At 49.7% G+C, this 27,208-nt stretch overlaps 8 protein-coding genes across 8 annotated transcripts in view; 4 read left to right on the forward strand and 4 right to left on the reverse strand.

Annotated features, from left to right (window-relative positions):
• Window positions 1–1,625, forward strand: part of Pmar_PMAR008905 (conserved hypothetical protein) — a gene marked incomplete at both ends in the record, with an annotated part of 1,809 nt that extends 184 nt beyond the window's left edge. The window contains 11 exons of the mRNA XM_002786733.1: window positions 1–59; window positions 158–254; window positions 296–352; window positions 408–570; window positions 654–788; window positions 837–957; window positions 1,016–1,109; window positions 1,157–1,230; window positions 1,273–1,350; window positions 1,390–1,480; window positions 1,522–1,625. Of these exons, the coding sequence (XP_002786779.1) occupies window positions 1–59; window positions 158–254; window positions 296–352; window positions 408–570; window positions 654–788; window positions 837–957; window positions 1,016–1,109; window positions 1,157–1,230; window positions 1,273–1,350; window positions 1,390–1,480; window positions 1,522–1,625 (1,073 nt within the window). The remainder of the gene's footprint in view (window positions 60–157; window positions 255–295; window positions 353–407; window positions 571–653; window positions 789–836; window positions 958–1,015; window positions 1,110–1,156; window positions 1,231–1,272; window positions 1,351–1,389; window positions 1,481–1,521) is intronic.
• A 1,607-nt stretch (window positions 1,626–3,232) lies between these two features.
• On the reverse strand, window positions 3,233–3,625 carry Pmar_PMAR008906 (hypothetical protein; the record flags this gene model as incomplete). The annotated part of the gene is made up of 1 exon (XM_002786734.1): window positions 3,233–3,625. One exon carries the CDS (start codon window positions 3,623–3,625, stop codon window positions 3,233–3,235), a length of 393 nt encoding a protein of 130 aa, XP_002786780.1.
• Window positions 3,626–5,397: 1,772 nt separating this feature from the next.
• Pmar_PMAR008907 (conserved hypothetical protein) lies at window positions 5,398–9,128 on the reverse strand (the record flags this gene model as incomplete). Its single annotated transcript, XM_002786735.1, has 16 exons — window positions 5,398–5,626; window positions 5,848–6,028; window positions 6,076–6,170; window positions 6,340–6,435; window positions 6,483–6,601; window positions 6,728–6,863; window positions 7,197–7,322; window positions 7,381–7,455; window positions 7,501–7,625; window positions 7,674–7,775; window positions 7,835–7,957; window positions 7,997–8,120; window positions 8,169–8,259; window positions 8,395–8,512; window positions 8,795–8,869; window positions 8,979–9,128. The coding sequence occupies 16 exons, from the start codon at window positions 9,126–9,128 to the stop codon at window positions 5,398–5,400; spliced, it is 1,965 nt and encodes a 654-aa protein (XP_002786781.1).
• A 1,131-nt stretch (window positions 9,129–10,259) lies between these two features.
• Pmar_PMAR008908 (hypothetical protein) lies at window positions 10,260–12,843 on the reverse strand (the record flags this gene model as incomplete). The annotated part of the gene is made up of 14 exons (XM_002786736.1): window positions 10,260–10,504; window positions 10,549–10,704; window positions 10,763–10,831; window positions 10,876–10,997; window positions 11,042–11,191; window positions 11,246–11,439; window positions 11,483–11,650; window positions 11,700–11,767; window positions 11,812–11,906; window positions 11,952–12,045; window positions 12,099–12,247; window positions 12,299–12,416; window positions 12,470–12,586; window positions 12,631–12,843. The coding sequence occupies 14 exons, from the start codon at window positions 12,841–12,843 to the stop codon at window positions 10,265–10,267; spliced, it is 1,953 nt and encodes a 650-aa protein (XP_002786782.1). The 3' UTR covers window positions 10,260–10,264.
• Window positions 12,844–13,117: 274 nt separating this feature from the next.
• On the reverse strand, window positions 13,118–13,347 carry Pmar_PMAR008909 (conserved hypothetical protein; the record flags this gene model as incomplete). Its single annotated transcript, XM_002786737.1, has 2 exons — window positions 13,118–13,205; window positions 13,254–13,347. Coding segments are annotated over 2 exons (182 nt in total), but the record flags the coding sequence as incomplete, so codon positions are not given.
• Window positions 13,348–13,585: 238 nt separating this feature from the next.
• On the forward strand, window positions 13,586–15,240 carry Pmar_PMAR008910 (Ribosomal L1 domain-containing protein, putative; the record flags this gene model as incomplete). The annotated part of the gene is made up of 9 exons (XM_002786738.1): window positions 13,586–13,650; window positions 13,883–14,011; window positions 14,061–14,162; window positions 14,212–14,262; window positions 14,312–14,446; window positions 14,495–14,562; window positions 14,612–14,681; window positions 14,729–15,005; window positions 15,059–15,240. The coding sequence occupies 9 exons, from the start codon at window positions 13,586–13,588 to the stop codon at window positions 15,173–15,175; spliced, it is 1,014 nt and encodes a 337-aa protein (XP_002786784.1). The 3' UTR covers window positions 15,176–15,240.
• Window positions 15,241–15,320: 80 nt separating this feature from the next.
• Pmar_PMAR008911 (Nuclear GTP-binding protein NUG1, putative) lies at window positions 15,321–18,440 on the forward strand. The gene is made up of 17 exons (XM_002786739.1): window positions 15,321–15,421; window positions 15,471–15,590; window positions 15,746–15,820; window positions 15,874–15,968; window positions 16,012–16,105; window positions 16,306–16,377; window positions 16,425–16,524; window positions 16,577–16,672; window positions 16,720–16,831; window positions 16,887–17,040; window positions 17,090–17,161; window positions 17,207–17,311; window positions 17,532–17,668; window positions 17,713–17,812; window positions 17,868–18,023; window positions 18,071–18,244; window positions 18,294–18,440. Exons 1-17 carry the CDS (start codon window positions 15,359–15,361, stop codon window positions 18,351–18,353), a joined length of 1,785 nt encoding a protein of 594 aa, XP_002786785.1. The 5' UTR covers window positions 15,321–15,358; the 3' UTR covers window positions 18,354–18,440.
• A 1,778-nt stretch (window positions 18,441–20,218) lies between these two features.
• On the forward strand, window positions 20,219–25,271 carry Pmar_PMAR008912 (conserved hypothetical protein; the record flags this gene model as incomplete). Its single annotated transcript, XM_002786740.1, has 25 exons — window positions 20,219–20,373; window positions 20,456–20,562; window positions 20,644–20,694; window positions 20,840–20,896; window positions 20,933–21,028; window positions 21,073–21,149; window positions 21,209–21,325; window positions 21,381–21,496; window positions 21,660–21,811; window positions 21,854–21,979; window positions 22,023–22,126; window positions 22,182–22,344; window positions 22,385–22,488; window positions 22,613–22,681; window positions 22,729–22,838; window positions 22,889–22,978; window positions 23,283–23,404; window positions 23,484–23,681; window positions 23,730–23,851; window positions 23,902–24,062; window positions 24,293–24,470; window positions 24,521–24,681; window positions 24,724–24,791; window positions 24,986–25,080; window positions 25,125–25,271. 25 exons carry the CDS (start codon window positions 20,219–20,221, stop codon window positions 25,269–25,271), a joined length of 2,946 nt encoding a protein of 981 aa, XP_002786786.1.
• Between the last annotated feature and the right edge of the window lie 1,937 nt (window positions 25,272–27,208).

The following is a 27,208-nucleotide window of genomic DNA, read 5'->3' on the forward strand; positions in this document are numbered from 1 at the left end:
AGTCGAGTCGCCCCGTGATCGATGATATCAGGGTGTCACCGTGTCACCATCGGGGAGCAGTAGGATGGAAGTCAGCAGCATCAATAAGAGTTGCACCTATTTGGAACAAGTGCCATTCATGCGTCGTCGTCGTCCTCCTTTCCTTCTCTGTTGCCAGGTCGTCCTTGCTTTGGCATCGAGGAACAGGGAGCACGTCCCTTATCGACAGTCTAAGCTCACTTACCTCCTCAAAGATTCACTAGGGGGGAACTGCAGTACACTCTGTACAGCTCTGGCTCTGACCATCTTCTCACAGGGTCCGTCCTCATTGCAGCCATATGGCCGGAAGCTAGGCATTTTGAGGAGACCGCCAGTAAGACGCGGTATAGGAAACGGCAATGCTTCAGCGAGAGAGTGGTGAACCGCAGGCACGCTTCGCTTCGCCAGTCGGGTGAGATGCGTATCGAACTCGCCTGGTGCTAACGTCGACATGGACCCAATCATGTTACTGAGGAAATACGAGAAGGATATCAAGCAGCTTCAACAGGAGCTGGGAATGCACGACATATTAGCAGGACGCCATACGGTTCGGTGAGCAGTCCATCTTGAGTGTTGCTTAACGAACTTCATCGACACAAGTCCATAACAATCAGTGATGAGAAGGAATGCTTTAGATATGACGACTACAGCCCGGAGGAGGTCGAAGAACTGGAGAAACGGGTGGTGCGGTTTCTCAAGGGGGAAGATGCAGACTTCGAAGTGGAGTCCATCCAGCAAGTCAAGGAGGCCTTCAAGATAGTTCGACGATTGTGAGACGCTCCTTTTGCTAGCATTGTGGACAATTTCGGATCCGATAGATATCAGAGTATATCTAGCGAGCTATTGACATTGAAGGCGACCCAGGAACCTGATCCTGAGCAGGCCAAGAGTGACGTGAGCGAGAAGGTTGAGGCTCCAAAGCCCTCAAAGGAAGAGACGGTTGGGAAAGTCGGAGGCTCGCTAGTCCCACTTCTCTCGAAAATGCCTCCATCATCAGGTCGGTGAAGAGGTGCGAGATGGGGTGGGATTCTCTGTTGGATTGGCTGGTGACGATGGTGCTGCGGCTCCTCCTCGTGTCGATGCCGAGCATAGTGAGTCCGCGTCTTTATCTGTATCGCTCGTGAGTAGTCGTGCGCAGTTGAGACTAGTGATGATACCAGGACGGCTGGTCATGGGAAGCAGAGCGCTGAAGCCGCGCCTTCTCGGCAAACTGTAAATGCCTTCCGATGGTCACTCGGCATCTTACAGTGTCAGGCTTACGCTGAGTTTAGAAAACAACACGGCCACGCTTACGATGATCGTCATCGGGCTCTCGCTGCCCGCGCTAAAGAGGTACGCTTCCATACTGTCTCCTATTGTATCGGAGTTCAGCTACGATCTGCGATCCGGGCCCTTGCTAGTAGCTCTAACTCGACGATTGATCAGATCGATAGAATGAAACTTGAACTTTCGCGTTTCCAAGGTGAGAGGCTGTCCTTGCACTCTGGACCACCTCCTCTGCAGACCTCGGATCAGAACGTGAGACGGACGATTCTGGGAATATCATTCTGGACGAAGACGAGTATCGTATCCTGAGAGATCTGGCCGAAGCAAAGAAGGGGTTTTAGCTGCTTGGCACCAAGACATCTATCGAGCTTGTTCAGGTATCGCAGCATGATGGGAAGGTACGGAGAATTGCAGGAGGAACTCCAAAATTGCTTGAAGCAAATTGCTGAAAATAAACGAGACCTGCTGGATAACTTCGCGGTTTGGTTCCTGAAGGTAAGGAAAGTCGCGTTGTTGGCATCATCTTATTTTCAGGAGTATGGGGAAGCGTCATTCATGATCGGAAGCGACACTGCCTCGGAAAAGGTAAACGAGTGCTTTCCAACGGCGGTTCGGTCTTGCATGGATAAGCAGGATAATTTGAATAGTCCGCAGCTCGATGTGGGGGAACAGTTCGACAGCTTGGAAGATGCGAGGGCTAGGATGAGGTATGTGGCGTTACTGAATGATATACTTTATCATATCATCAGGCATCCGGACGCTGTGCCTTTCTATCGAGCAACAAAAACACGTCGGCAGCGGAATCCGAGGAAGTAGATCTCATGACTGACATGTGAGATGATAGCATCTATTTCTTGTCTTCGAAATCATTCGTGTTGTGCTGAGGAAGGTCGCGCAGTGTTTGTAATTCTATTTTCCTCCATTTATCGGATGCTCGCGTCCGATGCTTCCCAGCCCTGCGGATGCATCCTTATGCCTTGCATGGACACGCTCACATTGGTGGTTTCCATTGTGACTGGGATACTGGCAAGTGTTATTGCGGCACACTCAGTCTGATCCCCGAAAACAAAGCCTGCGGTGACAAAACATGGGAATGAGAACGTCCCAAAGCAAGTGGAATGGGATATCTCCCCGACAAGATCTAAGGGAGCAAGACTGTCGAGTACTGGACGCATTCGAAAGTAACATGTCACGCTGTAATGTTATCTGCTCGAAGTACCATCACCACCAGGTCGCCCTCCGTACTAAGACCACTTCGTATTTTGGTCAACAATCCTCTGACAAACAGTTAATTCTCTCTACTATTCTATAGGGCAAGTCAGTGCCAAGGTCTATGTTTATACAGTGTCTCTTGGTGAATACATTATAATTGAGTTCGATACAGACGTCTAATAACTTCACCGAACCATAAATCGTATGGTCCCTGAACCGGACGCTCTGATACTGTTAACATAACCTCTCTTCAATGGTCAATTCGAACAAGCTGTGGCAGATACTGTCACAACAGAACTTGGGAACGCACCACAATAGAATGTATTACTGGCACCATGATAATGCCATGACAAGCTTCATGGAAGGGTTAGCCAGGCGGCCAAGGCTACTGCTAGCTGGCCACCGGGGGGTAGTCTAGCTAATATTAGTCCAGCCTATCAGTACAGTCCTATGCGTGATAGTATATATACTATGAGCTCTATGTATAATACATAATGTATTCAAAACTCAACAATCCTATCTGCTGTGAAAAGCGAGCATTCATGTCCAGCTAGCATACGACTTCGGAATATACGCAAAGCTAGTTTGTGTCACTAAGTACAAGCCTTGTTGGCTAAATGAGGCTCAACAAGGTGGCAGCCTCTCACTTGTGAATCGGTGCAGCGAGGACACCAGTTTGTTATTTGACTGACGAATAAGGTGAGACAAGTAAGACATCGCAGATAGTGATGGTTGTCTAGAAACCATTATCCCAACAGTTCCCTCTTTGCAGAACCTGAGGGCTGCTCTGAAAAGTCGTCTTTATAGTATCATTAGCTTGGTCGTAGGTGAACTCGTGCATACCCTTACTTTTCAGCGCATCCCCACACTGGCTAATCAAGAACTTGTAGAAGTCGTCATAATCTTTCTGACTGCTTGGTGCGACGGTATAAGGGTTGCTCCCTGTAACACCCAGGTGGATAACAGCCCCCGACTGGGCACAGAGGACATATTCTCTAATGGTAAGATCCTCCAAAGCATCTATTTGTATGCAAATGTCATTCGCGAGCTTCTTGTGATAGGCGCCTGATGGAAAGGCTCCTGTGCACCAGACAGCACCCAGAGCGAGGATAGCTAGCAGGCTCACCATGAGGATTATGGGAAAAATGAACAATAAGGCTACACAGGCAACAGTCTTAGTTCCATACTCAAGCGATGCAAACTAGTGTGTAGCGTCTTCTTGATCGAGCCAATCACCACTGGTGAACAACCCAACACTGGCATCGACGCTAGATGATGAGTTAGTCATCAGAAGATGTTTACAACTCGCTATCGGAGTTCAAACATATCCCGGTGCTACCGAGAGCAAAGATCCTCAGAAGTCTCCCTCATTCCGGGGTCCTTCTGCTCTAACAACATCGATCAACTCGCGTACTTCACGTAAAACGCTATCAATGAACAATATTCCGCACAAGGTTTACACCGTGTAAACCTGCCGCACAGCGTACACGGATAGAATCCATCCGATAGATCAACGATAAGAGTAGACAGTCGTGAGCCTCGAGCTCCGTGAGCGCAGTCCCCAGGGAATGAAGTTCTACAGCATTTCTCTCGACTTGTGTGCCTTACAAATTTAGTTTTAGGTCAGATTCACGCACAACTTCATAAGGGGGTTTCACGGGTCATAGAATATACCGAACGGCGAAGGTAATTCTGGAATACGGGGATCTATTTCGAGGCTGGAAAATTGAGTTGCAATCACAAACGCTGCCGGAGACATGCCCACTGTCAGTGGATATGGCTCAATGGGCCATTGAGGATATCAAATCCTACTGGACACTGCATAAAGATGAGTCTGTTCAATAGACTCATCTTCACAATAGGATCGTCAAAAGATACTCTATTGTGAATGAGTACCTGTTCTTGGCTCTTCCAACCCCGACGGGGAGTGTCCTGCTCCAAGCAGATCAGCAAGTGAGATCCATTTCTCCACTATTCTTCCTTCTTTTCACCATTGTTTAGAGAGATTTTATCGATGGAGAAGATTTGCAGAAATGCCTTCTTGAGATGGAGTACTGGCCGACTTGTCGAGAGCGCTGTCGACAATGGAGATATTGAAACTCCGATCCATTGAAGTCCAACATTCAATAATCGACTATGCTACCACCCAAAGATATGCCTTAGCAGTGAAATCAGTTTGCATGAGCACGCGAGACTGTCGCGGTTTGATAGGACCTAGGTCCTATCGGATAGGAGGATCATTTTCATTGGCAAGTAACTCCCGGAGTTGAACTTCGATTTCAACCGGAATTCCCTCCATTTCGCCCACTTTCTCCATTTACCCCTTTTTTGAGAACCAATATAGCTGGGGATAAGACAAACTTCACTCGTGATTCACAATGAGAGTCGTCAATCACTACACCTTTTAAAGGCCTATTTCGCGTTTGATAAGATCAATTTCGCTGGGCGAGCAATCATCCGAGCCAAGATATGCCTTAGTAAGATCAATTTCGCCAGCGCGCTCGATAGAAAAATCAATTTCGACGACACGTGTCATTAGTACAATCAATTTCGCCGGCATGTCTGAAGTAAGTTCAATTTCGACGAAAGGCGGGAATCGATTTCGCTGATAGTATACTGATACACATACTGTCACGACAGAACTTGGGAACACACCACAATAGAATGTATTACTGGCACCATGATAATGCCATGACAAGCAGCGTATCTTAACGTGTTTCGTTGCTTTCTCTTGTACTGTCATATCTCGATCAGTCAATTACCATCAGTAGAGGTGAAATTTGAACGCGCTTGGATACCTTTAATTCCATCAGGGGAGGTGAACATTTTCCGAAAACGAAAAGCTGTCGATCCCAGAAACTTCAAGTTCGTTGAAACATCATCAAGATCATGCACCCAATGTCATTTACCATAGTGTAGTGACTCATCTCTCTTCTCTTCTTTGAACTCCTCCTTAGTGGTGCCCACTTCCCGGCCCTTTTTACCGCGTATATTCTCATAGGCCTTTTTCGCCAGACGCTCCAGATGCCGCTTGGTCTCGTCGGGCACGTATTCCCGAGCGTTACGACGATTAACTCTTTTCGGGAAGCGCCACAGGTCTCCCCACATCACTTTACGGGAGAATCTATACCTACGGACAGACCAAATTACCGAGGGCAGCACCGTTACTGCCAACTAGTGACGTAGCGTTGAGTCTAGCATCATCCGAATCGAACCGGTACAAGACAAGTGCCACACTGCAGACATGTGTTACAATAGTGCGTTATTGGATACATTATACGTTTGTGGATGACAAGAGGTACATGCATTCCGTTCACAAAGATGAGCAAGTTGAGAGGTAGGTAAGCTCACCCCATAGTGTGGGGCTTGGCTTTGGAGACGGAGAGCCTCTCAAAGTTATTCGGGGCACTACAAGCATCGACTAGAGTATGGCCACCAGCCTTTATCGGAGGCATGAGAAGTCTCGGCCAAAAATAGGATCTTTCGGCCGCGGTCAACGCATCCTCTTCCTTGCTGTACTTTTGTCGTGGACCTGAGATGGAGGAGAGCATTCCAGGGAGGCATGATGAAGGGGCTCACCCTCTCCTTTCCTGACCACTAAGAAACTGAACTTTTCCCACTCAACATGCCGCGCTTGAGAACCCTTATTATAAACGTAGTGAGGAAGCCTCTTCCTGACAGAAATAATAACATCCCATGTGATTTTCGCGAGCTCATTCTCATGGTAGAGCGAAACGATTGACCAGGTATGGAAAGAACCTCAAGAGATTGAGCCCTTTACGCCTTAGAAGGTCCGGCATGAGCGGAAGTCAACGTGAAGGCGGATGCGAATACACAACTTACACGCCTTGATGGAAGTGGCACCAGTCTCTTCCAGTGGTAGCCAGAGGGCACATAGACTCGTGAGGACAGGGCGCCACGAAGTGAAAAGCTTTATTCCTGAGGTAGGGTCACTGATGGGAGCTGCATAAGAAAGTCAAACTCACGGGAGCTGCATAATGAACAACTCTCGAATATGATGGATGAACCGAAAACCAGTCGGCGTCCCGGCTTCGATGACGACCAACACTCCTCCGTCTTCTAATCGGTTCCATAGATTCCGTATCTGGGACCACGGATACAGGAGCAATGATATCGACCCGACAAAACGCATCAGGATTCCAGAGCGGCCCCTCATAGGATTGGAGGGAGCCTTCGAATGATCCAAAGGATGCTGTTCGACACGAACTACCAGCAGATCGCGGGCCTCCTGTCCCTTCAGGTGCATCAGAACATAGCTAACAGTAATGATACTTTGCCTCTGATTCTTGCCATCATATAGTTGAGAGCTCCACTCGACATTAGCAGAGTAATCGGAGAGTATGTACCTAACCCGTCAGATGGATGAGTGCCACACATGATTCTCGTCGGAGAAATATTCAAGTTGAAAGTGTCAACAGCTGCCTCGGCAGCAGCAGTTGCCAACTGATGATCTTTGGAATCCCTTATCAACAAACTGCGAGTCAATTGACGCTCAGCAGGGTCATTCGAGACTATGAAGAGAAACTAAAAACTCAGCTTGATGGTTGATTAGGACGAGATAGTATATAACTATCACAACGTGATAGTTCCGAACTGTAATTCATACAGTCACAGTACATATGAAACCTGTCCTACGGAACTTGTGCGGGAAGAATACATTCCTATGGCTTGCTGCTCACTTGCCCATCTGCTTCATGTGTAAACTCGGTTCGACACAGACGACCCGTTTGATGAGCCTCTGTCCCCATACATCTGCTGCGGCACACACTGATGGTGCTGGACCCGAGCCATAATCCAGTATGGATCTGATCGGAGGCTTAGCGAGCTAACGAAAGTCTGAGGCTATGACAGAAGTAACACTACGTTGGTTTGAAGTCTGGACACCTCTTCATAACCTCATGGAGTACTCTAAAATTCACAGCATAAGCCGGAGGGAATCTATGAGGCCGAGCTGAAGTTTTGAGTGGACATCTGGCAACCTACCGATGAGCCAGATAGGCAACTGCAGCCTCAGGGGAGTAGAACTGCTGGTAGAGTCGATGACGACTATCTTCAGCATGAGCAATGGACAACCGCTGCAGTTCCGAAATCTCTTGGGACTTCTCGGGCTGAGAAAGACTCATCATGCGTATCAAGAGATCCGCACAATAGGCTACATCGAAGAGCTCCGGCATGGTATGTTTCAACTCTTGGAAATGTTGACCTTTGGTTATGCGATCAAGCCGACTTTTCTCCTTGTCCTCTTCCTTCTCTGGTAGCTGCCAGTGACAACGGCACAGGACTACAGCAGGACTGTCGGCGTATCATGAGTCATTACGAATGCACTCGAGAGGACTCTCGGTAGTTCCGTGCTGCTCCTACTCCTCTGCCGTTGCATCACATAACGTGCGTAGCGTTCCACGTCCTTCTTGTTACCGAAATCGCGTAGAAGGCGGATAATCTAAAGCCAGTGAGCGGAGCGAAATTCCACAAACCCGACTTTAGCTTTCAGCAGTGGATTGAGAAAGTTGGTCTTTTGAGAGCACATAGCTAAGTTGTCGAGCTCCACGACATAGAGGGGATCCAGCTCCGACGGACTTCCGAAGTGGCGGTCAAACTTGAAACTGCCAAGTTGGAGAGATGAGATGACCGAGCGACAGCGGACGCCCTACCCTCGAGTGATCGCCCTGTTATTCATATGGAGGTCGAACCACTGAACGTAAGGGTTGCTCGAGGCGGCCTCATCCTCGGCTCCCAGATACCCTGACGGGAAGACTGAGCATTACATTAGAAAGAGCGTAGTCGTGGTAATATAGACTGCGAATACCGAACCTAATACTACTATCACTCGCTCTACCACAATTTATCCTGCTATAGGAGACAGAAAGAGATTCTTACAAGTCGAGCCCCCGCAACCTGTCTGGCAGCTGCTACAACTCGATGATGAGGAGGAGTCCTCGGACACAGGACAGCTGTGAGAGAACAGCCGTCGCGATGCAGCAGTGCAGGTAAGCGACTGACATTGGGAAGATTTCAACAACATCACCTGAGCAGCTAAGAGACTCAATTGGTCGCCCAACTGCGCAACACTAAGAGACCCAACAAAAAGGTTTGCGCACAGCAGGCGACAATGGTGAAATAGACATCCCCAGCAGTGCACTCATCAGAAATAGGCAATGTCGTCTCCTTGACCCACATCCCACTTCACGCTACTCAGCTCCGGATTGCTACCATAACAAGGTAGCGGCTGATCAACAAACAGACCTGCCATCACTCCGTCCCTACGACGGCAGCTCACCTGGAAAATCCGAACATGAGCGAAATCTTCCGGGCCGACCTTAATCTTAACGAAGTAGTTGGTGCCAGCAACCACCTGTAGCGCAGCCAGAAATTCCACGCGGCTTTGAAAGGCCACAGCATCGCCCGTGCCAGTCGAATTTCCGACACGGCCCTAGGAAGAGTCGCCCTTTACACGGCCTCACCTGGCTTTTGTATGATATTGGCTCGAACTCAGTGAAAGCGGCGTTCGCCTTGTTGCTCTGTTCCATGGCTGGACGGAGCTGTTCACACAAGCGCCTCACCGAATCACTGACAGGTCTCGCCTCGCTCAAGCCTCCACATATGGGTGACATACTGGGAATTGAGATAATACTAATACATAGTTCAAGGGGAGCTATGGTCACAACCAAACCGACAAGGGCACGCTGATGAAACGGTAACGGCGGAATGTTCAAGACACGGAAGTATCACTAGTTCAGCATAAGGTGATGAAAAATACTATCCTAATGAGACTCGTTATTCTGGGGTGAGTGCTGCTGGTGCCCACTATCGTTTCTAGACGGCGAGGTCGCAGCCTCCAGAAGAGCCCGCAGCTCAGGGAATCTCGACGACAGTTCCGAACTTAGATCTGATCAGGACATCTGTTATCACAAGCCATTCATGAACAGTGCTTCCGTCGATACAACTCAGAATACATACTGCAGGAAATGCCCAGCGTCCCTTGAAATCCCCTATATAGTACCCAAGAGCTGCTGGTGATCACCGGACAGCCTTCCCACTGCCGACCCCAACAAAGCGTTCACATCCTCTAGATTGATGCCCCCTGGGGGTTGAGCCGCCTCTCCCTCTCCATCCGTCCCTCGAGGGTCTCCCGACAACCTAGACCAAGCACCAGAGAATTCCGAGGGGATGAGCTCAACTGCTCTACCATTACCCATGGGTTGCCGCGTGCTGATGTGATGGAGATGACGAATGTTCCGAGCTGTACTGAGGCTCCGCAGTAGTGAGCTGAAAAAGGAAGTCTTGTCAATACTGTCACAATGCCGCACTTGTCGATACGATTACGAAACATAGTCCTCCCACGAGAGTACCGTTTTAGATGTATTAGCATCTTCCCCAGAGACTCCATCATCCTCCACTGCAGCAACCACCTCATCGCAGCCCCTGTTCGGCTGTTGTACTTTGTCAGGAAGCGGTATGACGCACCCTGTAGGCACTTTCCGGGGCTCCTACGACAAGACCTTCACCAGTTATGGCCCAGTGCCTTCCTTACCTCCTCTAAAACCACCTCGCCGGCGTCAATCTCCTCTACTCTATGAGCAACCGAAGGCCCGTCCTGGTCGGCGGGCATGAATCTTATCACAGGAGATTGCCCATCACCGTGTTGTTGACCTAATCACACAGTACATTCACGAGGTCCCTTTGATGGTGACACTAGTGGGAACACAACAAGCCCAATGTCCTCAATCGTCACACGCCGACTTGGTTACTATTGATTCCGTCGCTGTCTCTTACGCGCTTGTTCAGTGGACCCCTCTGACGCCCCTTCTTGACCAACACTCTCATCCGTTAGTCGTGCTGACCGATGAGCTTCCTCCACATGCTCTACGCCACGCTGTCGATCTTCTTCATGCCGTTCACTAGGCCGACCCTGCTCAGAAGTCGAGTCCACCTCAGCAGCTCCCGTGGGTCTATAAGGCGTCAACGAAGGTGCTGATGGCTCAGTAGCCTAACCGACGACCATGATTCCGCGCTCAGTGAGTCTTCAACTACCTCACTAGTCCGGCCCTCCGTCTGAGGGGCATCCTCTTGCTCTCTAGTCCGTACCTGGCCTTGGCCCTCTGGGTCGAACATGTCACACCACGTCCTGTTCACAACCGAGACCATCATCTCGCTGGTGTCGGTGAGTTCCGCCAGCATTCGTGCCAACTGAGAGACGGCAACAGCATCACCTCAAACGCTTCCCCCCCCCATTCACAACCCCTACATAAGCCAAATCATCCTGCCTCTGCGGATTCGGGGGCACGTCCGAGCCTCTCGAGGCATCACTTTGCAGCTGAAGAACGACACTGGTGTTTATGTTAGTGGTGAAGGTATTACCATCAGACTGACATCACCAACCATCTGGGCTGCCGAGAGCAACAACCTCTGGTAGTTCCGCAAAAAAGTAGGCAAGTCGTCACTGCCACGATAATGCCGAGGGCCCGGCAGTTGCGCTAAATCTGATAGAAAAATTGTAAACTGAGTACTACTGAGATCTGCCTACGACTCATGAGGTGATCCACACGAGCGTCCGAATCGATGAGAGTTCTCCACGGCAGGCCAGGGGTCTGCTCAGCCCTCCGTTGCAAGTCTTCTTCCCGCGCACCATGAGCTCGGCTGACCGGAGCCTGTTGGGCGTTAACAGGAATACGATCTGATGAAAATACCGCAAAATGCACACCAGGCGCTAGGACCACAACAGGACTACTAGAATCTGTCATCACAGCCTCGCCGCTGCCTGTCGACCGCTGTTGTGTCGTTGCAGATGAACGCGTAGCACCTACCAGCACCACCTTGAGGTCCTCACTAGAACGTGTACGCAGAAACCTACGCCTTGTGAATACTCTGCCTCTCGTACGTCCATCCTGGCTCCTACTTGCGCTGCTCTCGCCTCCTCTCGGTCTGAATAGCACATCTCACTAAACCCCAAGGAGACCCCTCTTACAGCCGTGCTGACTGCGAACGTGGGCGAGAAGGGGGAGTAGATGGTCTCCCATCCGCAGGGGTGGAGAAGGTAGCTGTGACGGAGCCTCCTCCTCCAGCAGCAGCAGGCTGTTGACCAGCAGATGCCAGATTCCCAAAGAGCTGGGAGAGGCCACTTATCATCTGTTGTCTGACATGAGAATGAATATCTCACTGAACATGAGAAGAATGCGTCCTACACTCCATTGCCCCCACCACTGGTAGTTGTTGTAGGCTCCGGCGCTTCAGCGGTACTAGTGTTTGAGGCCTGACGAAGGCGTTATTAGTGTTAGCAAGCAAGCAGTAGGTCACCTGTTGGTCGGAAGGACCAGGGGTCGTTGGAGTTGGAGTCGACCTCCTCGGAGCCGACGCAGATGAGTCGCCCGAGGGTGGCTGTGGATTGGTATCTGGAACGACTAGTACTCCTCATAGAGTGAGAAAAAGGTCGTTACTAGTAGCCCCAGAGGGCATGGGGGATCTGCCGAAGATGCCCCCAAAGGGAAGTGGTATCGCTCCGCCTTGCTGTTGTTGATCGTCACCAACGATCTACACGAAAAGCACTCAAAACGACTATAATGTAAGAGCCCACATTCTGTTACCTGCCCAGTCGCTGGGTCCAAGTGGAAAGAGTGCATGAAAACCTGGGTGGAACCGGGCGCACCATCATTGCCACCTACTCCCCCAGGGATCACAAACTGACCACTACCAGAAAGGAGGCCCGGAGGCAGCATGGCGCTGAATATGTTCCCTGAAAATGCAACGGTAGAGCATGACTCTAGCTCATCACTACTAACACTACCTATTTGCGGAGGGACATCATTGTTACCTCCTCCTCCTCCAGTGGCAGATTCAGGTGCTGTCGTTGGTGTGGTAGATGAATTAGCAGTAGCATTTCTCAGAGTTGATACAGGCCTTACCTACAGGCTTATACTACTACATGGAATACCCCCCCCCCCTTCTGGCGACTTACCACCATGTGTATCGTCTGGCCGCTCTCTGTGAGGAACTCATCCAAGTGTTTGTGAGGCTCGTGGGAGATGACTTGGCCTCTAAAAATGAGGCGTTGCAGCATGGGATCGATCTCTGCCTGAATGGAGACGGTAGACTAAACACCTACAAGAATTGGTCTACCTCCCGATGTATCCGATCCATGAGATCCGCCACGGTCTCAGTGTGTGGGTTCACGTTATAGGTGAGTGTGGAACCGTTCATTCTTCGCACGTGCACGACCCAGGTTCCATCCTCGGCTGGGGTATTTTCGTTGCTAGTAGCGGCAGCAACGTTGGTATTTCCCATAGAAGTATCTTCGGATGTCAGTGACTGTTTGTCAGGCGATGACGACATGGAAAAATAAAATGTACTACAAGATTCTTCACCCGAGGTTACCGACTAAGATACGAAACATGCCCGAAGCGAACAGAAACATGATTCCATCGCCACGATCATCAACACCATTTCTGAGCGCCGTTGTTGATAGCAAATATAACCTTACCACCAACTCCCAGTTCGATGCACTCCCGATGTGTCATGAACCCCTCTGGAGTCTGCATTATCCACGTCCCTGTGTTCATCCTGAGCCCCATCCTAGTCGGTACAGAAAGCCCACCCACACCCTCACCCAGTGCGCTCCTTCAGTTCGTGAGGCAACAGCCATATGTCCCGACTAGGCTTCGACACTACTTGGATGTTGCGTATCACGGGGGCAACTGAGCAACTCTGTAGCCTTTCGAATGGATTACCCCACGGTAGCCTACATTGATATCTCTTGAGGAGGATGTTAATACGATTACCCTCTACTACAAACCCCCGTATGAAACCTTCTCGTTGCAGCAACTTGAGAAGGTGGACCTGAGGGGGGTATATTCAGATCACCCTGGGCTCAACCATAGATGGTATCTTACGTTCATCGTACTATATGGACATCTCTGTACCGGCGCTGTGGCCGTCAGGAGGCTCGTTACCATCTCGCACGCTTTTTGCATTTCCGCCGACACTCCCACGCTGGTTAAACCATACGAACCACGTGACGTAAAGCCGTTCCTTCCTAAATTAGCGCACGCCCAAGTAATCGATTGATCTGGCCCCTATGGAGAAGTCTTCTCTACAGGCCTGCAACTCACAGCTGCCCAAAGCAGTCAGCGCCCTACTAAAGTACGTCGGGAGCTCCTATATGCTCGTCACAGATTTTGCTGTTATCTTCCATGAGAAAATTTAGACTCTGAAGAACGTTCAAATGCTCTTACTGCCGTCTGGAATGCGTCGCGGAAAATACTCAAATTTCCATACAGTAGTTTGACAGACCTGAATACCGTTATCAGAGCGTTGCAGTGAAACTCCGGACAAGTATCGGACATGATCCAGATCTTACACGGTTGAACCTTAGATATTCTGCAAAGAAGTCAGCTGAGAAGGCCACCCAGGATCTATTGGCTGAGGAGGCCGGCGATACCGTCACTCTACAGATCAATGTTGATAAGATACAGGGGAAGGCCGACAACAAATATCGACTGATGTAGTATCTCCTATGGGGATGGGCTCGTCAGGAGAGGCATTACTCTCAGACAAGTGCCTCACTCTATTCACGGCAAGAACGGCGTTGAGGGACTCACAGTTTGCCTCATCGCACGGGACCCAAAACAGACAGCTCAGAAGCTCGTCGCTAAGTATGCAGCCCCTTAGGAGGTATCCCTACTTGCTCTATGTATGCTACAGATACAACTTACCCATTCACAAGATAGTCACAATCAAGGCCCTCCGGTCGAAGTAGTAGTAGGGGGGCTCCCGACTAGAGTCATCGTCTATGCTACTATAGATACGCCGCTCGCTTTGAGCTCCTCCGGGACCTCGCCAATGCCCATGATGTGTTTCTCTGTGACTCCTCTGTATCGGACATGCTCCCTAACCTCCTTGGGAAGTATTTCTTCCACCATAAGAAGCAGAAGATACCGTAATTTCGGCGAAATTTGGTATCACATTCATTCTCCGCTTCTACTAGGGTTCCCGTCAAGTGGCCCACGTCAGTCAATGTCGATCCCACTAAGCAGATCGAGAAGGCCCTCAACAGTATTCACCTGGGAAGGGTATCATTGCCAGTATTTATTCCCTTTGGAAGGTACACGTTATCGTAAGAGCACTGGAGCAAGCATTAGCGTTCGTATCGGCAACACTTCTATGGCAAAGGAGTAGGCCAGTCTTGTTCTTGCGTGCTAGGGGGGATTCACTTCCACAGGGACCTTGTCGAGAATGCGAAGGTCGTCCTTGCTAACCTATCGAGTGACATGCTCTCGGCGAAAAGGAAGATCCTCAGTGTTGGCGTACAGAGTACGGACTCTATAATGCTTCCAGTGTGGGCGGCCAGGGCTACGGCACCGGAGGAGAAGCAGAAGGCTGAGAAGAAGGGTACTAAGCGGGTTCGGTTCGAGGAGGCCGCTGATGAGGAGGAGGAAGAGGATGAAGACGTTGGCAAGCTAAAGCTCTCTGAGGTCCCTGTGGGAAAACTGGAGGAGGTAGGAATCGAACCGGGGATCTATGGCTTGTGATGCACCCGTTCGTGCTCCAGAGGCGTGAGAAGAAGCGAGCGGCTGTTGCGGCTGAGGCCCCTCGGAAGATATCGAAGCCAACTGAGAAGAAGGGCAAGAGAAAGTCTGCCAACAAGAAGAAGCTGCGTACTAAGTAGGGCGGCGCATCATCTCACCTGAGCCCCGCTACAGCTAGATGTACCCTATCGGCCTTCTGAGGCACTGTCCTTGTATCGAGTAACGTTTCTCCCACGTACCTCGTCAATTGATTGAGTTCAAGTGGTTCGTTGAATGGTTATGCATAGCCTCTATTTTCGGGTTGTCTCTGTCACTTGCTCACCATGAAGATCAAGAAGCCCTCGAGGAGACAAACGCTGAATAGGAAATATAACATTCAAAAGAAGGTTGGATATTGGTACTCTACTCAGTGGTCGCCATTGTTGTTATTGGCAGGTCAAAGAGCACAACCGTAAGGTGAAGAAGCAAGCTCGGGTGGCTAAGAAAGTCGGTGTTGTGGTATCGAAAAAAAGGAGAGATCCTGGGATCCCTAATAGCTGGCCTTTTAAGCAGGAGGTAAACTCAATGAGATCTCGGGATAAGATGATTCTATACTAATACCATCCATGCATAAGACTACATAATATTTATGTATATTTTAATCACATTTACAGATCAACATTAGCACTATCATTAAAGTGTGTTCAGTACAGGGGAGGTCCTTTGTGTAGGTGTTGAATGATATGGAGAAGCGGAAGAAGGAGGTGGAGGCTAACAGGAAACGCGAGAGAGAGCTACGCAAGAAAGTAGGGCATTTGCGGTTGGAGTGGTATGGATAACTGAATGCTGTATGTGGTAGGGCCTTCCTGTCCAGCCAGTGGTATCTAAGAAGAATCAGGACAAAGTAGTGAAGTCTCTCGCTGAGTTGAAATCCGAGGCGGAGCGATGCACGAGGTGATATAGAAGCATGGGACGAAAGCGGACCTTGTGTTGGCAGGCTCTACGATAGATCAGCTGATGCCCTCATTGGCTCGTCGTCCTCTGTGCGGGACATGCACAGTGTCAGCCATCTAGGAACCAACTCAAGGGAGGTAGTTTGGCAAGGTCTTGATCGGTGCAACCCCTCTCCCTCTTCAGTGTTGGGATATATCGTTGCTTTCCTCGCTAGTTATAGGAGTTTACACATGAATTCGGGTGGAAATGAACAAAAACCAACGAGAATTTTCGGAAATTTTCTTATAATTTTTATGATGTTACCAACACATGTAGGCATATTCCTCCTTTCTCCTAGGCGCAGAATACTCGGAGGGCGTACTATAGGGAGCTGCGGAAAGTGATGGGAATGGCTGATGTCGTTGTCGAGGTAAATAGGATCGCCTTTGTCACTTCTGAGGAAGCGTGCCATGGAAGGTATTGGACGCCAGAGATCCTATGAGTTGTCGATGTAAGAGTCTTGAGGAGGAGGTGCTGACTAACGGCAAGAAGGTCATCCTTTTACTCAACAAGATTGGTAATTTCCATCATGTTTGGTATAGGTCGATGAATTCTCTCGAATATCTCAGACCTCGTCCCTAAGGAAGCAGTGCAAGCGTGGTTGGCTTACCTTCGTAAGGACTTCCCCACTATCGCATTCAAGGCCGCTAGGACGTCTGGGGACCGTAGGAGACATAGAGGGTACTTCGTTGGGTCATTTGCTGTGCCCTAGGTCAAACGGGTAGAGCCATCGCCGCTGAGACTGCCCCCGAGGGGTTACTGAAGTCCAGCTATGGTGTTGTCGGAAGCGATGCCTTGTTACAGCTGTTGAAGAACTACGCTAGGTAGCAGTTTTTTATGTGACATAGATTGGTGTATTTCTCCTCTACTTTTCCTCAGGAGTGTTGGTACTGGTCGCATTAGCGTTGGTATAGTCGGCTTCCCCAATGTTGGTAAGTCGTCTGTTATCAACTCTATGAAGGGTGTGCATCTCAAGACTGGCAATCGCGCTGGTATCACTAAACAGATGCAGGAGGTTCAGATTGACAAGACGGTGAGCACTGGTGACAGCACTGCTGGAATTTAGTTATAGTGTATTTTAGGTCAGCCTCCTGGACTGTCCTGGTGTGATATTCTCTGGCACTGAAGAGTCTGCTAGCAACACTTCCAGTTTGGTAGTAGAGGCCTCTATCTATGTACTGTTAGTGTGGTGAGGTCAGGTTATACGGCAGTCAGTGAACGTGGACGCCCTTGAGGACCCCATGCCGGTTGTGGAAGCGTTGGTGAAGCGGACACCTCGGAATGCCGTTTTGAAGCACTTCAAGGTGGGTTTACTGAGGGAAGGGGGGTGCATCTCGTGACGATATTGGTAGACAGTGTTGGAGTATATGTTCACTTTCCTCAGCTGAGCGTAGGAGTTTCCTCACTAGTGATACAAGTTTACATACGAACTGGGGTAGAAACTTCCAGAAATTTATAATTCCTGCATTGTGACCAACATATGTGGTTGACCATGTGCATATTTCCCTCCACACTTTTGGGTAGATGCCTGCATTTGAGTCGGTGACCGAGTTGGTCGGACATGTATGTCGGACGCGGGGCAAGCTCCGTCGGGGTGGTGCCCCTGACTTTCGGCAGGGGGCTAAGGACGTCCTAAGGGAGTGGACAACTGGACGCCTGCGGTAGGCATACGTGGAAGTGTATAGTTTTACCCTTTTTCCATCAGATTCTTCTGCATGCCACCTGCGGCTGATAAGGGCAAGGTCTTTGCCAAGGTGGTTGCCGCTGCCAGCCCTGAGTTTGACATTGACGCGTTGTTCAGCCAGGTGAGGAGGGCAAGCAGGCTTAACCACCCTCGAGAGTCCATCGTCGTTGTGTTAGGCTGATACTTGTGCGGAAGCAGCGGCCGGAGTGGAGCTGAACGGTTCGGCTAATCACGCCGCTCAGAGTGGTGACATGGGAATCGATATGCTAATGGATGATACTGATAGCAGCGAGGAAGAGGAGGAGGATGAAGATGAGGAGGAGGGAGCACCCGTGGGTCCTGTTGAGGTCGGTCGTGATGGAGACAGAGTTGGTGTTAGATTCTCATTGATGAGGCCACTGAGGAGAAAAAGACTCCGGCAAGGCCGCAAGTGGAAAAACGGATATTCACGGGATTGAACCCGCGTGTGAATCGGGATATCAAGAAAAGGACGAAGGAAGTGAAACGTAACGAAGGGAAGAAGGAGAGGAGGCAACAAGCAGAGCAGACGGAGGTGAGGTTATATGAAGAGCATCAAGGCGGCTACACCTACTACTCTTTAGGCATCTGACACTGCTATGGATGATGACGATAGTTATGACTTCCAAAGGGACTTCAAGTGATTCCTCTTAGTGTGTATCATCATCATCATTGCGAGGCAAGGATTCATCAGCCGTCACCACCACTACCACGTCCGAACAATATCTATACCACTTCACGTAAACTCGTTTCTCCTTGTATACTGTTTTGGACCTTTGGTTGGGGTGGATGTCAATGTGGGGGAGATGGGTCTGTTCTTATAGGGCTCCATTTTGTAGTGCTGAGTCATTTGGGATAGTGCGACTACCCGCATCGATATGTGATTATTCCATTGATATTGTTGTGACCCTAGGGACGGTGGACTCGACATAACAATAATCACAATCTAAGTGAACATCATATCTTGGATGGATCGCACAGAAGGAGACATAACAATATGCTGCCGTCCACTGTTGCCTTCTTTGTCTTAGGAATCAACGTTCTTATTATGACGAATGTTTGTCAACAATCTGGTATGCCGGAAGTAGTTGCTGAATGGTATGGTGGTGAAGGCTGTTCTATCTGGCTGGTGGATACTCTCGTTGCACTCTACCGCCACCGTATATCGACCTGATCACATACCACTAAGAATTTTCATGCGATGCTGACATAATCTTGCGTGAAAAAATCACATTCTCGTAGTTCTCTCTGACGCTCTTATACTATTAGCCCCATCTTACTATTTCCCGTCAACAATCACACGATTATACATAGATTTAAAACAATTGGTAAACGAATAAGGATATCTAGCCAATGGCTTGTCTGATCTAGAAATAGAACCCCCCCCTCTTATCGACGCCTATCATGAGTATAATAGAGGCATTGGTGAGCATCGTCACCACACTGTTCGCTCAGATCGGCTTGAATGGCCTCGTGAGAGCTAGAATAGGTGGCCGCTTACTTCGTCGCGGCTACTAGACACTCTGTCATCCAGATACATAACTGCCCGGAAACGCTTGCTTCCTCCAAAGGGTTACCGAGGAGTCTGGGCTCGAATGCCGCTCCAAGGCGCTACAGGTCACATCGGCTTGTAAGAGTTTCCATGCATCTCACCTTATTGTTCCCGTGAATGAAGACGCCATATCTAGAACTGTCATGTTTCTCTCTAACGCGGCCTATGCTTGCCTTGATGAATTGGGTTTGTTAGTGATACTACCGTTTGAATGACTAATTGGTCTCTGTCTCGAAGTGCCGTTATTTAGTTACCGTTGAGACACCATTGGCTCATCAGCCACGCTGGCACGATAAATTGGGTTTTATAGCATGAATGCTTGCTGAATATTCAGGGGCGGCCTTGAAGGCTCACTACAATGCCGAACCGTAGTACAGTTACGGTCTACAGCCTAGTCTGTTGTGAGAGTCTGGAATGGTGGGATATCAGGAGCGAAGAGTGTTGGACACGCTTGGAGAATATGATATTCAATTTGGTACAAGTGGCGCGCCCCGGGATCGAACTCGGGACCTCTATAGATACACAGAACGAAGGTGCTGCAGACTGGTGAAGTTCTCTCTAAGGTATGTGGAATAGACTCGCTAGGATCGCAGATTAGCAATCCTATTTGGTAGGTGCCTGTCAATTGAGGGAGTGATAGTGATGAATGCCAGGGTGTAAGGCTCATGAGGCGCAGGCACTGTGAGGTCAGAGTAAGGATGCGCGTCGACGACAGGCTGCGATGGATCATTTCCGACGAGGTTACGTTTTCTCATGATATACGGATGAATATTCCGCCTGGAGCACACAGGTTTACCTGATGAGTTTCGTGGCGCGGTGACGATTCTTGCAGCAGGCACAATCGATGGCATCAGTGATGAGATCCACCATGCGTCTCTGGTGTTTTGTATTTGCTCCTTGAAGAAATGCTTTTGGTTGTTACTGGTGGGCAGTTAGCCGTTATTATAGTTTTATAAAATGCCCTATTACGACCAGAATTTTGATTTCATAGCCGAGTATGCAAAGACGGGCCGATCCCACTGCCGTGCTTGTCATACCAACATCCCGGACAAGGCACTCCGACTCGGGCGGATGGTCCAGAGCCCTCACTTTGATGGGAAGGCCCCTACCTGGTAACTATCGTGGCTGAATACCACTACTACTACTACTACTACTACTACTACTACTACTACTACTGCTACCAGAGGTGTCCAGGTACCATGCGAAGTGCTTCTGGAGAGGGAGATCCCTGCCGGCTTCCATCTCGGACATTTATGGTTTCTCTTCGTTGAAGTTCCCGGACCAGGAGGAGATCGAAGCACGTATAGGGGTGATGCTCGCCACCTCTGTCCTCATCGTTGGAGCCGGGGGTCCCTCCCCATTCCTCCTTCTTATGTGTTCAGGGCCGAGGTGCTTCATCGGGAAGCAGTTCTTCATCCTCGATCGGACTAAGTGTAGAGTATGCTAAATCAAGCCGGTCGGAGTGTCGTGGTTGCTACAAGCTCATTGACAGGGGAGAAGTCCGCTTGGGGATCGACGGCACCAAAGAGACGGGTCCGACAAGCTGCTGTTACCTCTAGTCGTGAATGTCTGTGGCAGGTTATGGCTTCAACGTGGAAGCCACTGATTGGCATCATGTGAAGTGCTTCCTCCAGCGTGGGGACTTTTCTACCATGCGCTTGTCTAGTGTAGACCAGCTTAGAGGGATCAACGGTTTAGATCCTGCTGATAGGCAAGTACTGCAGGCAGCTATTGATGACCGTAATGGAGTAGCGAAGACACCTCGAGGTGTTACCGTGAGAATTTTGTGGCGCGCGAAAAAGTTATGGCAGGTCCCAAGCGGCAAGGGACTCTCAATGCCAATGTGGGGAAGAAGGGGCGTAGCAGTGTTGCTAGCGGAGCGGAGGAGGTAGGTTAGTAATACTAACTTAGTATGCAGCTCTCTTGCCGCACTGTCGTCGACCTCAGAGCGTGGCGGCCAGCGGCGTGTCGAAGGCCAGGCTCCGAGAGCAGTCGGATCGGTTGTTTACAGTGATGAAGCTCCTCGAGTGCCTCACTCGATCGGACCTCCTTGATGAGCTACAGGTTCGAAGGATCACTCGTTACCACTGTGATGCATAATATGCATTGCATATGCTAGGCTAATGGTTACTGGATGAAGAAGGGAGGGGAGGATGATCTGCGGCAGATAGTGGCTGACTGCGTCCTCTTCGGTATACCGGATCGATGCCCTACGTGTAACAGTGGGCGCTTCAGGTGAGACCAATAGAGAGGGGGTGGCCTTTCACAGACTCGTGACGACCTGAGTAGAGCGGTCGTAACTGTTGGTGGTTCGTGGAGCTCCTGTGCTTTTGCATCATTGTTAGAATGAGGAAGCATAGGAAGGGGCTCTGATTCGATTGATCGCCATTCCTTTTAGGTTACACGGTGAGAACTATGAATGCAGTGGTTGGATAAGCGCATATACCAAGTGCACTGAGACCACGAGGAAGCCGGGCCGGAGCCTCTGGCGGTTCACAGAGGACACCCTTATGCTGCACCCAGAGCTGTCGCAGTTGATGCCCTCAATAGGTAGGTTGGAGGCTGTATTGTTGCAATGCGATTGGTCCGTAGGTGATCGACTTTTCGCAACTATGGAGAAATCAAGGGTGGCCAAGAGGGAGTCTGCAGGTGGACAGGACGAGGTTCAACCTGCTGAATGGAATCGTGTGGGCGATAGGACAAATACGCCTTTGAAAGGTATCATGCCGGGATCGAACCGGGGACCTATCGTATGTCGTAGGTATGATAATCGGGGCGATTGGCCGGTTGAGCCACACTCGACCTCAGCTGAAGCAAATGATCTCTGAGGGTGGTGGCAATCTGCGAGACAAGGTTGATGGAAGAGTGAGTCGTTAAACCCCGGGAATTTCACTCAAGGCTGGGGGCTGTCTTTCCATAGGTTAACTTGGTTATATCCACTGTAGCGGAGCTCGAGAAGCAAGCGGACATATACGCTAAAGCACGGCGCTCGAGGCTTCCTGTGGTGGATGAGGCGTTCGTCCTGGACTGCTTGGACCGGAAGGAAACCTTGCCGATGCAAGGATATCTATGCCATCCTGAAGGTAGTTATTCATATTTTCGAGGCCCTCATTGCGTTTTCAGAGACGTCTGGCTTCCTCGGTCACAGTGCAGGGCGAAAGAGTGTGGCTTCCACGCCCAGTCGCTTGTCGAAATACTCAAAGTCGAGTGGGAAGGAGAAGTTGAGAGTAACGTGCATCGTTAACTTCACTGAATGGTTTCGTAGTCGGAAATGAACTGGTTAATGATAATAATAATATGAATATTGGGAAACCACTGTGCTGATCGGTGGTAAGGACGCGAGGTTTGTAGGTGAAAAATGGTGTGGTCGTACACGACGAGGAGCTCGCTGAGAAAGCACACATTCTGATTGATGGCAACGTGAGCTGATCAATTCGCCTTTGGAAGCACTTAGGCTGATTTTGTAGGTGGTGTATAGTGAGACCCTCTCGAGGACGGAGGCAGCATCTGGTACGAACAGCTATTACATTATGGAGCTTTACGAGGCCGACCATGGCACTGGCTATTGGATTCACAGGTCTGTCGAGGCCGCCGAGATCTGTCGTGCAGTAGTGGTGGTGACTTCAGGAAGTGGGGGCGTACGGGAAACGATGCTATTGGTGGAGAGAAGCGTGAGAAGATGGCTGATAAGAAGAATGCTATCTCTGCTTTTGAAGGGTCAGATGATATGCTCTGTTCATGGGGCGTATCTGAACTGTTTGCTACTACACTTTTTCAATCTCAAATTCAGCAAGTGAAAGAACGAATTACGTAAAATGAAATTTGATTTTAGTAGGAGGAATGAAAGTTCAAATTCGAATTTCGAAATTTGAAGTTTGGTTTTCGTAGACCGCTCGGAAATGAAATTTCAAATTTCTTTCAAGTGGAATTGATGAATTTAACAATAGTTAAAAGTAGTGGAAAATTGGAATAACTACGCTTGGCCTTGCATGGTCCGCTGAGGTCCATGGTTCCCTGGTAGGCTATTTGAGGAGAAGACAGGGAATCCCTTTCATGAGGTTGCCGCCGGTCTGCTGCCTTTCGAAATGCATCCTGGCAAGGCGTTCCGATTGGATACCAAAATTGAGAAGGCGCCTAGTGATGGTAGCTCTAGTCCTCTCTCATTGGCTCGCCGTAAAAGTAGGTGCTCGGGGCCTGTATGAGGGTCAGCAGCTGGTGCCAGGTCTTACGGATGGTTCGACCCTCCCGAAGGCTATTGCTAATCTGGTCGCACTTATTTGCGACATCGATGCTATGGAGCAGGAGCTTCGAGATCTTGACATTGATCCGGATAGGATGCCTTTGGGTCGGATCTCACGGAAGGGCCTCACTGCGGCATTCAGCGTCTTGCAGGACTTGCAAGTGGAGTTGATGCAGCCTTGTAGGGCTCATTCAGGGTGTTGTGGTGGCGTTGGAGGTGATTTATCAGGTGGGCCACGGAATCTTATATTAGCCGACTTGACCAACCGCTTTTACACTATGGTGCCACATAGCATACCACCGGGTGTGCCTCTGCCAGTACTCGACAATGAGCATATCATCGATCAGAAGGTTAGTGCTGGTGGGGTTTCGGGCCTCCTAGGGGCTGATGTTGGTTCTAGGTTGAGCTGGTTCAGAGCCTTATGGACTTGGAGCTCTCTTACAGCGTTGTCTCCGCCCCGAGTGTGAAGGGTGGTGATCCAATCCGAGCCAAATACAATCAGCTGAAGTGTGGACTCAGCATGGTCGATCGGGCCTCGTTGGAATTTCAACTCATCGAGGAGTAAGTGCGCCACCTATAGTAATCACAATGAACATCGTCTGAGCCTCTAAGAGCCTTGTAGAAAATTTCTCCGTGAGCCATCTTGCTTCTATTGAAGCATGGGAGAGATCACTTGATATGGAAGATCTAGTCGTAAGCGTTCGATTCCTTCCGACCGTGAGTTTTCGCCTGTAGTTTATTTCCTGAGGGACCTTGGGTCACCGTCGGTGGTGGTGAAGTTGAATTTCTAGATACGTTGTTAATACCCACGGGCCAACGCATACTACTTACAAGCTGCATCTCATTAACTGCTTCCGAGTTGATCGGTTTGGAGAGAATGAGAGGTTCGAACCCTACTCGAAAGAACCTAATAGGATGCTACTATGGCACGGTTCGAGGATGACCAACTGGGCTGGCATCCTACCCGAGGTCACTCGGCCGGACGAGGCTTATACCATTTTCTATTTTGGTTGACTCAGGGACTGCGTATAGCCCCACCACAAGCGCCCGTCACGGGTTACATGTTTGGCAAAGGAGTGTACTTTGCTGATATGGTCACCAAAAGTGCCAACTACTGCTTCGCTTCGCTAAGCGCTGAGACTGGGTTATTGATGCTATGTGAAGTGGCGTTGGGGAAGTCGTAGGGAATCGCAGTTATTCGCGGTCTATATTCTCGTTGTAGGTTGGAGCTCCACGAGGCACTCTTCGTATACGGCGATGGCCAAGACAAACCACCCCAGGGATTCCAAGGTCAGTCTCAACTCTCATCCCCAGTGTGGGAGAATATGTTCATGGTCTACTACATGTGTTGGTGACAATTTTTTTTGAGGAAAAATTGGAAAAATTGTTATTCGTTTCTGTACACTCTTACCCGATTTCCTGAGCTGGGCTGAGGGAAACGATCATATATTCCTCCAACCGCTGCACCGTCATCGGATGTACAGGTAAGAAGCTTCCAAAGACGTACCGCAGTACCAAAGGTATCGGTGGTACTTGCCCAGATCCTGCTAGTAACTACATCACTCCTGATGGCTGCATCGTGAGTCGAATCGATGCCCTCGGTTGTCTCAAGCGTCGTTGTAGGTGCCTCGAGGCAAGCCAGTGAAGAACCCAGCTCATAGAGCCAACGGCTCCCTCCTTTACAATGAGTATGTTGTTTATGATGTCTCGCAGATAAGATGCAAGTACTTAGTCGAATGCAAATTTGAAACTACGGGAACGATGTGGTGACCGTCGTTGATGTCCAAATGTCATTGGTTTTCAAGCGATCTTTCGCTGTGTTGTTGTTACTCACCACCTGTGTGGGAGTGTAAAGGTACCAAACGAACTCTCGTCAGTGGGCTGGGCCGTCCTGGATGACCGTATTATGAGGCACCTGTAACCGAGGTGCCTGACATCCTTCGGAATATCGCGCATGCGGTGGCAGTCTGGAAGGTCTTGGAGAACTTCAATGAACTTGTAACGATCGAGGACCCGATATAGCGAGAGTCTTTGAATACTCTTCCTTCTCGTCAGGAAACCTTCCGTGGTCGAAACTTTTCGGTTGGATACTAGGGGGGGCCTTTGTGTGTAGAGGCCTTCATCAGCCTAGTTATCAGGAATAACGCCATGCATGTGCTATGTCACAGCGACCGTATGAGTGGGAGTGTTGTCAAATTGGGCAATGTCAATACGAGAACTGCCCCAGACAGTTAGTGTTCATCGTTCTTATTTGATATCGTATGTTTCCCACTCGCAGTATAAGTTCTGTGACAGTTTCAAATCCCACCTTTAGAGAGAGGACTAAGCCGGTAAGCTGCGGCTGAAGAGGTCTCCATGTAGGAGTCGACAGTGGTTGTCGTCTTCAAGACGACGTCTTGTCATACGTATGGCAATCGGGATACCCATTGCCGGTTCTTATCAGTGTAGCCGAGGCGTCTCATTGTTGTGCTGGTTTCAACGGATTTATATAATGGGATGTAGAACTATTATGGTGTAGCTGTGTATGTAGCGTCGAGCTGATATGCTACAGTAGTTTGCCACTATTATAATAATACATATGCAAGGGTATATTTATAAGGGTATAAATCTATCGATAATACACTTGCCATTGAGCAGTGAAGGGGTCTAAGATCCGATATTAGCATGCCGATCCCTCCCATACACTTTCATCACGCTATTCAGGGAAGGGTAGCACCACTGCTCCGGGACTACGCGTAAGAACCACGTCAGGTTCACCATCATCATCATGATCACCAAGCCGACCGCAACCTTGGCCCTTCATCCCTCAAAGCCCATAAGCATCGCAGAAAGCTTCGAATGAATAGACGTAACATGTTCCTTTAGGGGTCAAAGATTCCCTTGCTGTGATTGCCGGGTGCTCAGGGTACCGACTCAAGTGGCACAAGTACCATGGGGATTGGCCTTATCAAACTAGTCAGTGGCCAGCACGTCACAGCTATCTGCCGCCAGACTGGTTTCAGGTCGGGATGCGTTTTACGTGATTCCGAGTGGCCCTGGCGGCGGGCCGGGCGGCAGCTTCCTCACTGAAAACTTCGCATATCTTTCGCCTCCTCTCATGAAAGTGACCATACATTCTCCAAGTATGAGTCACCATCCTCACAGGTCCCTCTCGATCTCGCACCGTTTGCTACACGGATGGCGCAGTTCGGGTTGGGGGGTATCCTAGCACTAGAGCTTCACTGTACCGGAGTAACCACGAACTCAACGCAACGACATACATCGACTTTCATGTGACCATTATAGTGTTTCCCTTCAGTGTGTAACACTCTTTCTGTGTCCACTCAAATGAGCCTGAGCTGTGTGTTGACTAGTCTAGTGGATGTAGCATGCCTCTGCATCATCTACTGCATGACCACCATATCACAACACCAACAGCATTCGGTTCCCGTCACCATCATCATGACCACCATCGTAAGCGTTGTATGACTGGGAGAGTGCCGAACTTTGATTCAGCGCCGAGTATCTTCATCATTCCTAGTGGGGGTGGTTGTGGCGGCGGAGGAGGAGGAGGAGGAGCAATGGGAGTGAATCCTTTCATGGGCCCCATCAAGGTCTCGTGGGCATCATCGCTATTGAACAAATGTGCCCGCGACTCCACTCAGTTACCCAACATGGCGCCCCAGTACCACGACCATGTTCGGCATTACTACGGTGCCTCCGAGGAA

The sequence above is a fragment of the Perkinsus marinus genome (genome assembly GCF_000006405.1).
Source record: "Perkinsus marinus ATCC 50983 genomic scaffold scf_1104296931260, whole genome shotgun sequence".
Taxonomy (NCBI): domain Eukaryota; phylum Perkinsozoa; order Perkinsida; family Perkinsidae; genus Perkinsus; species Perkinsus marinus.

Bases quoted from the DNA above. Each gene is read 5' to 3' on its own strand.
- Pmar_PMAR008911 (XM_002786739.1), top strand. From the start codon at position 15,359: ATGAAGATCAAGAAGCCCTCGAGGAGACAAACGCTGAATAGGAAATAT. The intron at 17,162-17,206 runs GTAGTAGAGGCC...TGGTGAGGTCAG, and splicing joins CTAGCAACACTTCCAGTTTG to GTTATACGGCAGTCAGTGAA. The intron at 17,669-17,712 runs GTAGGCATACGT...TTTTTCCATCAG, and splicing joins TGGACAACTGGACGCCTGCG to ATTCTTCTGCATGCCACCTG.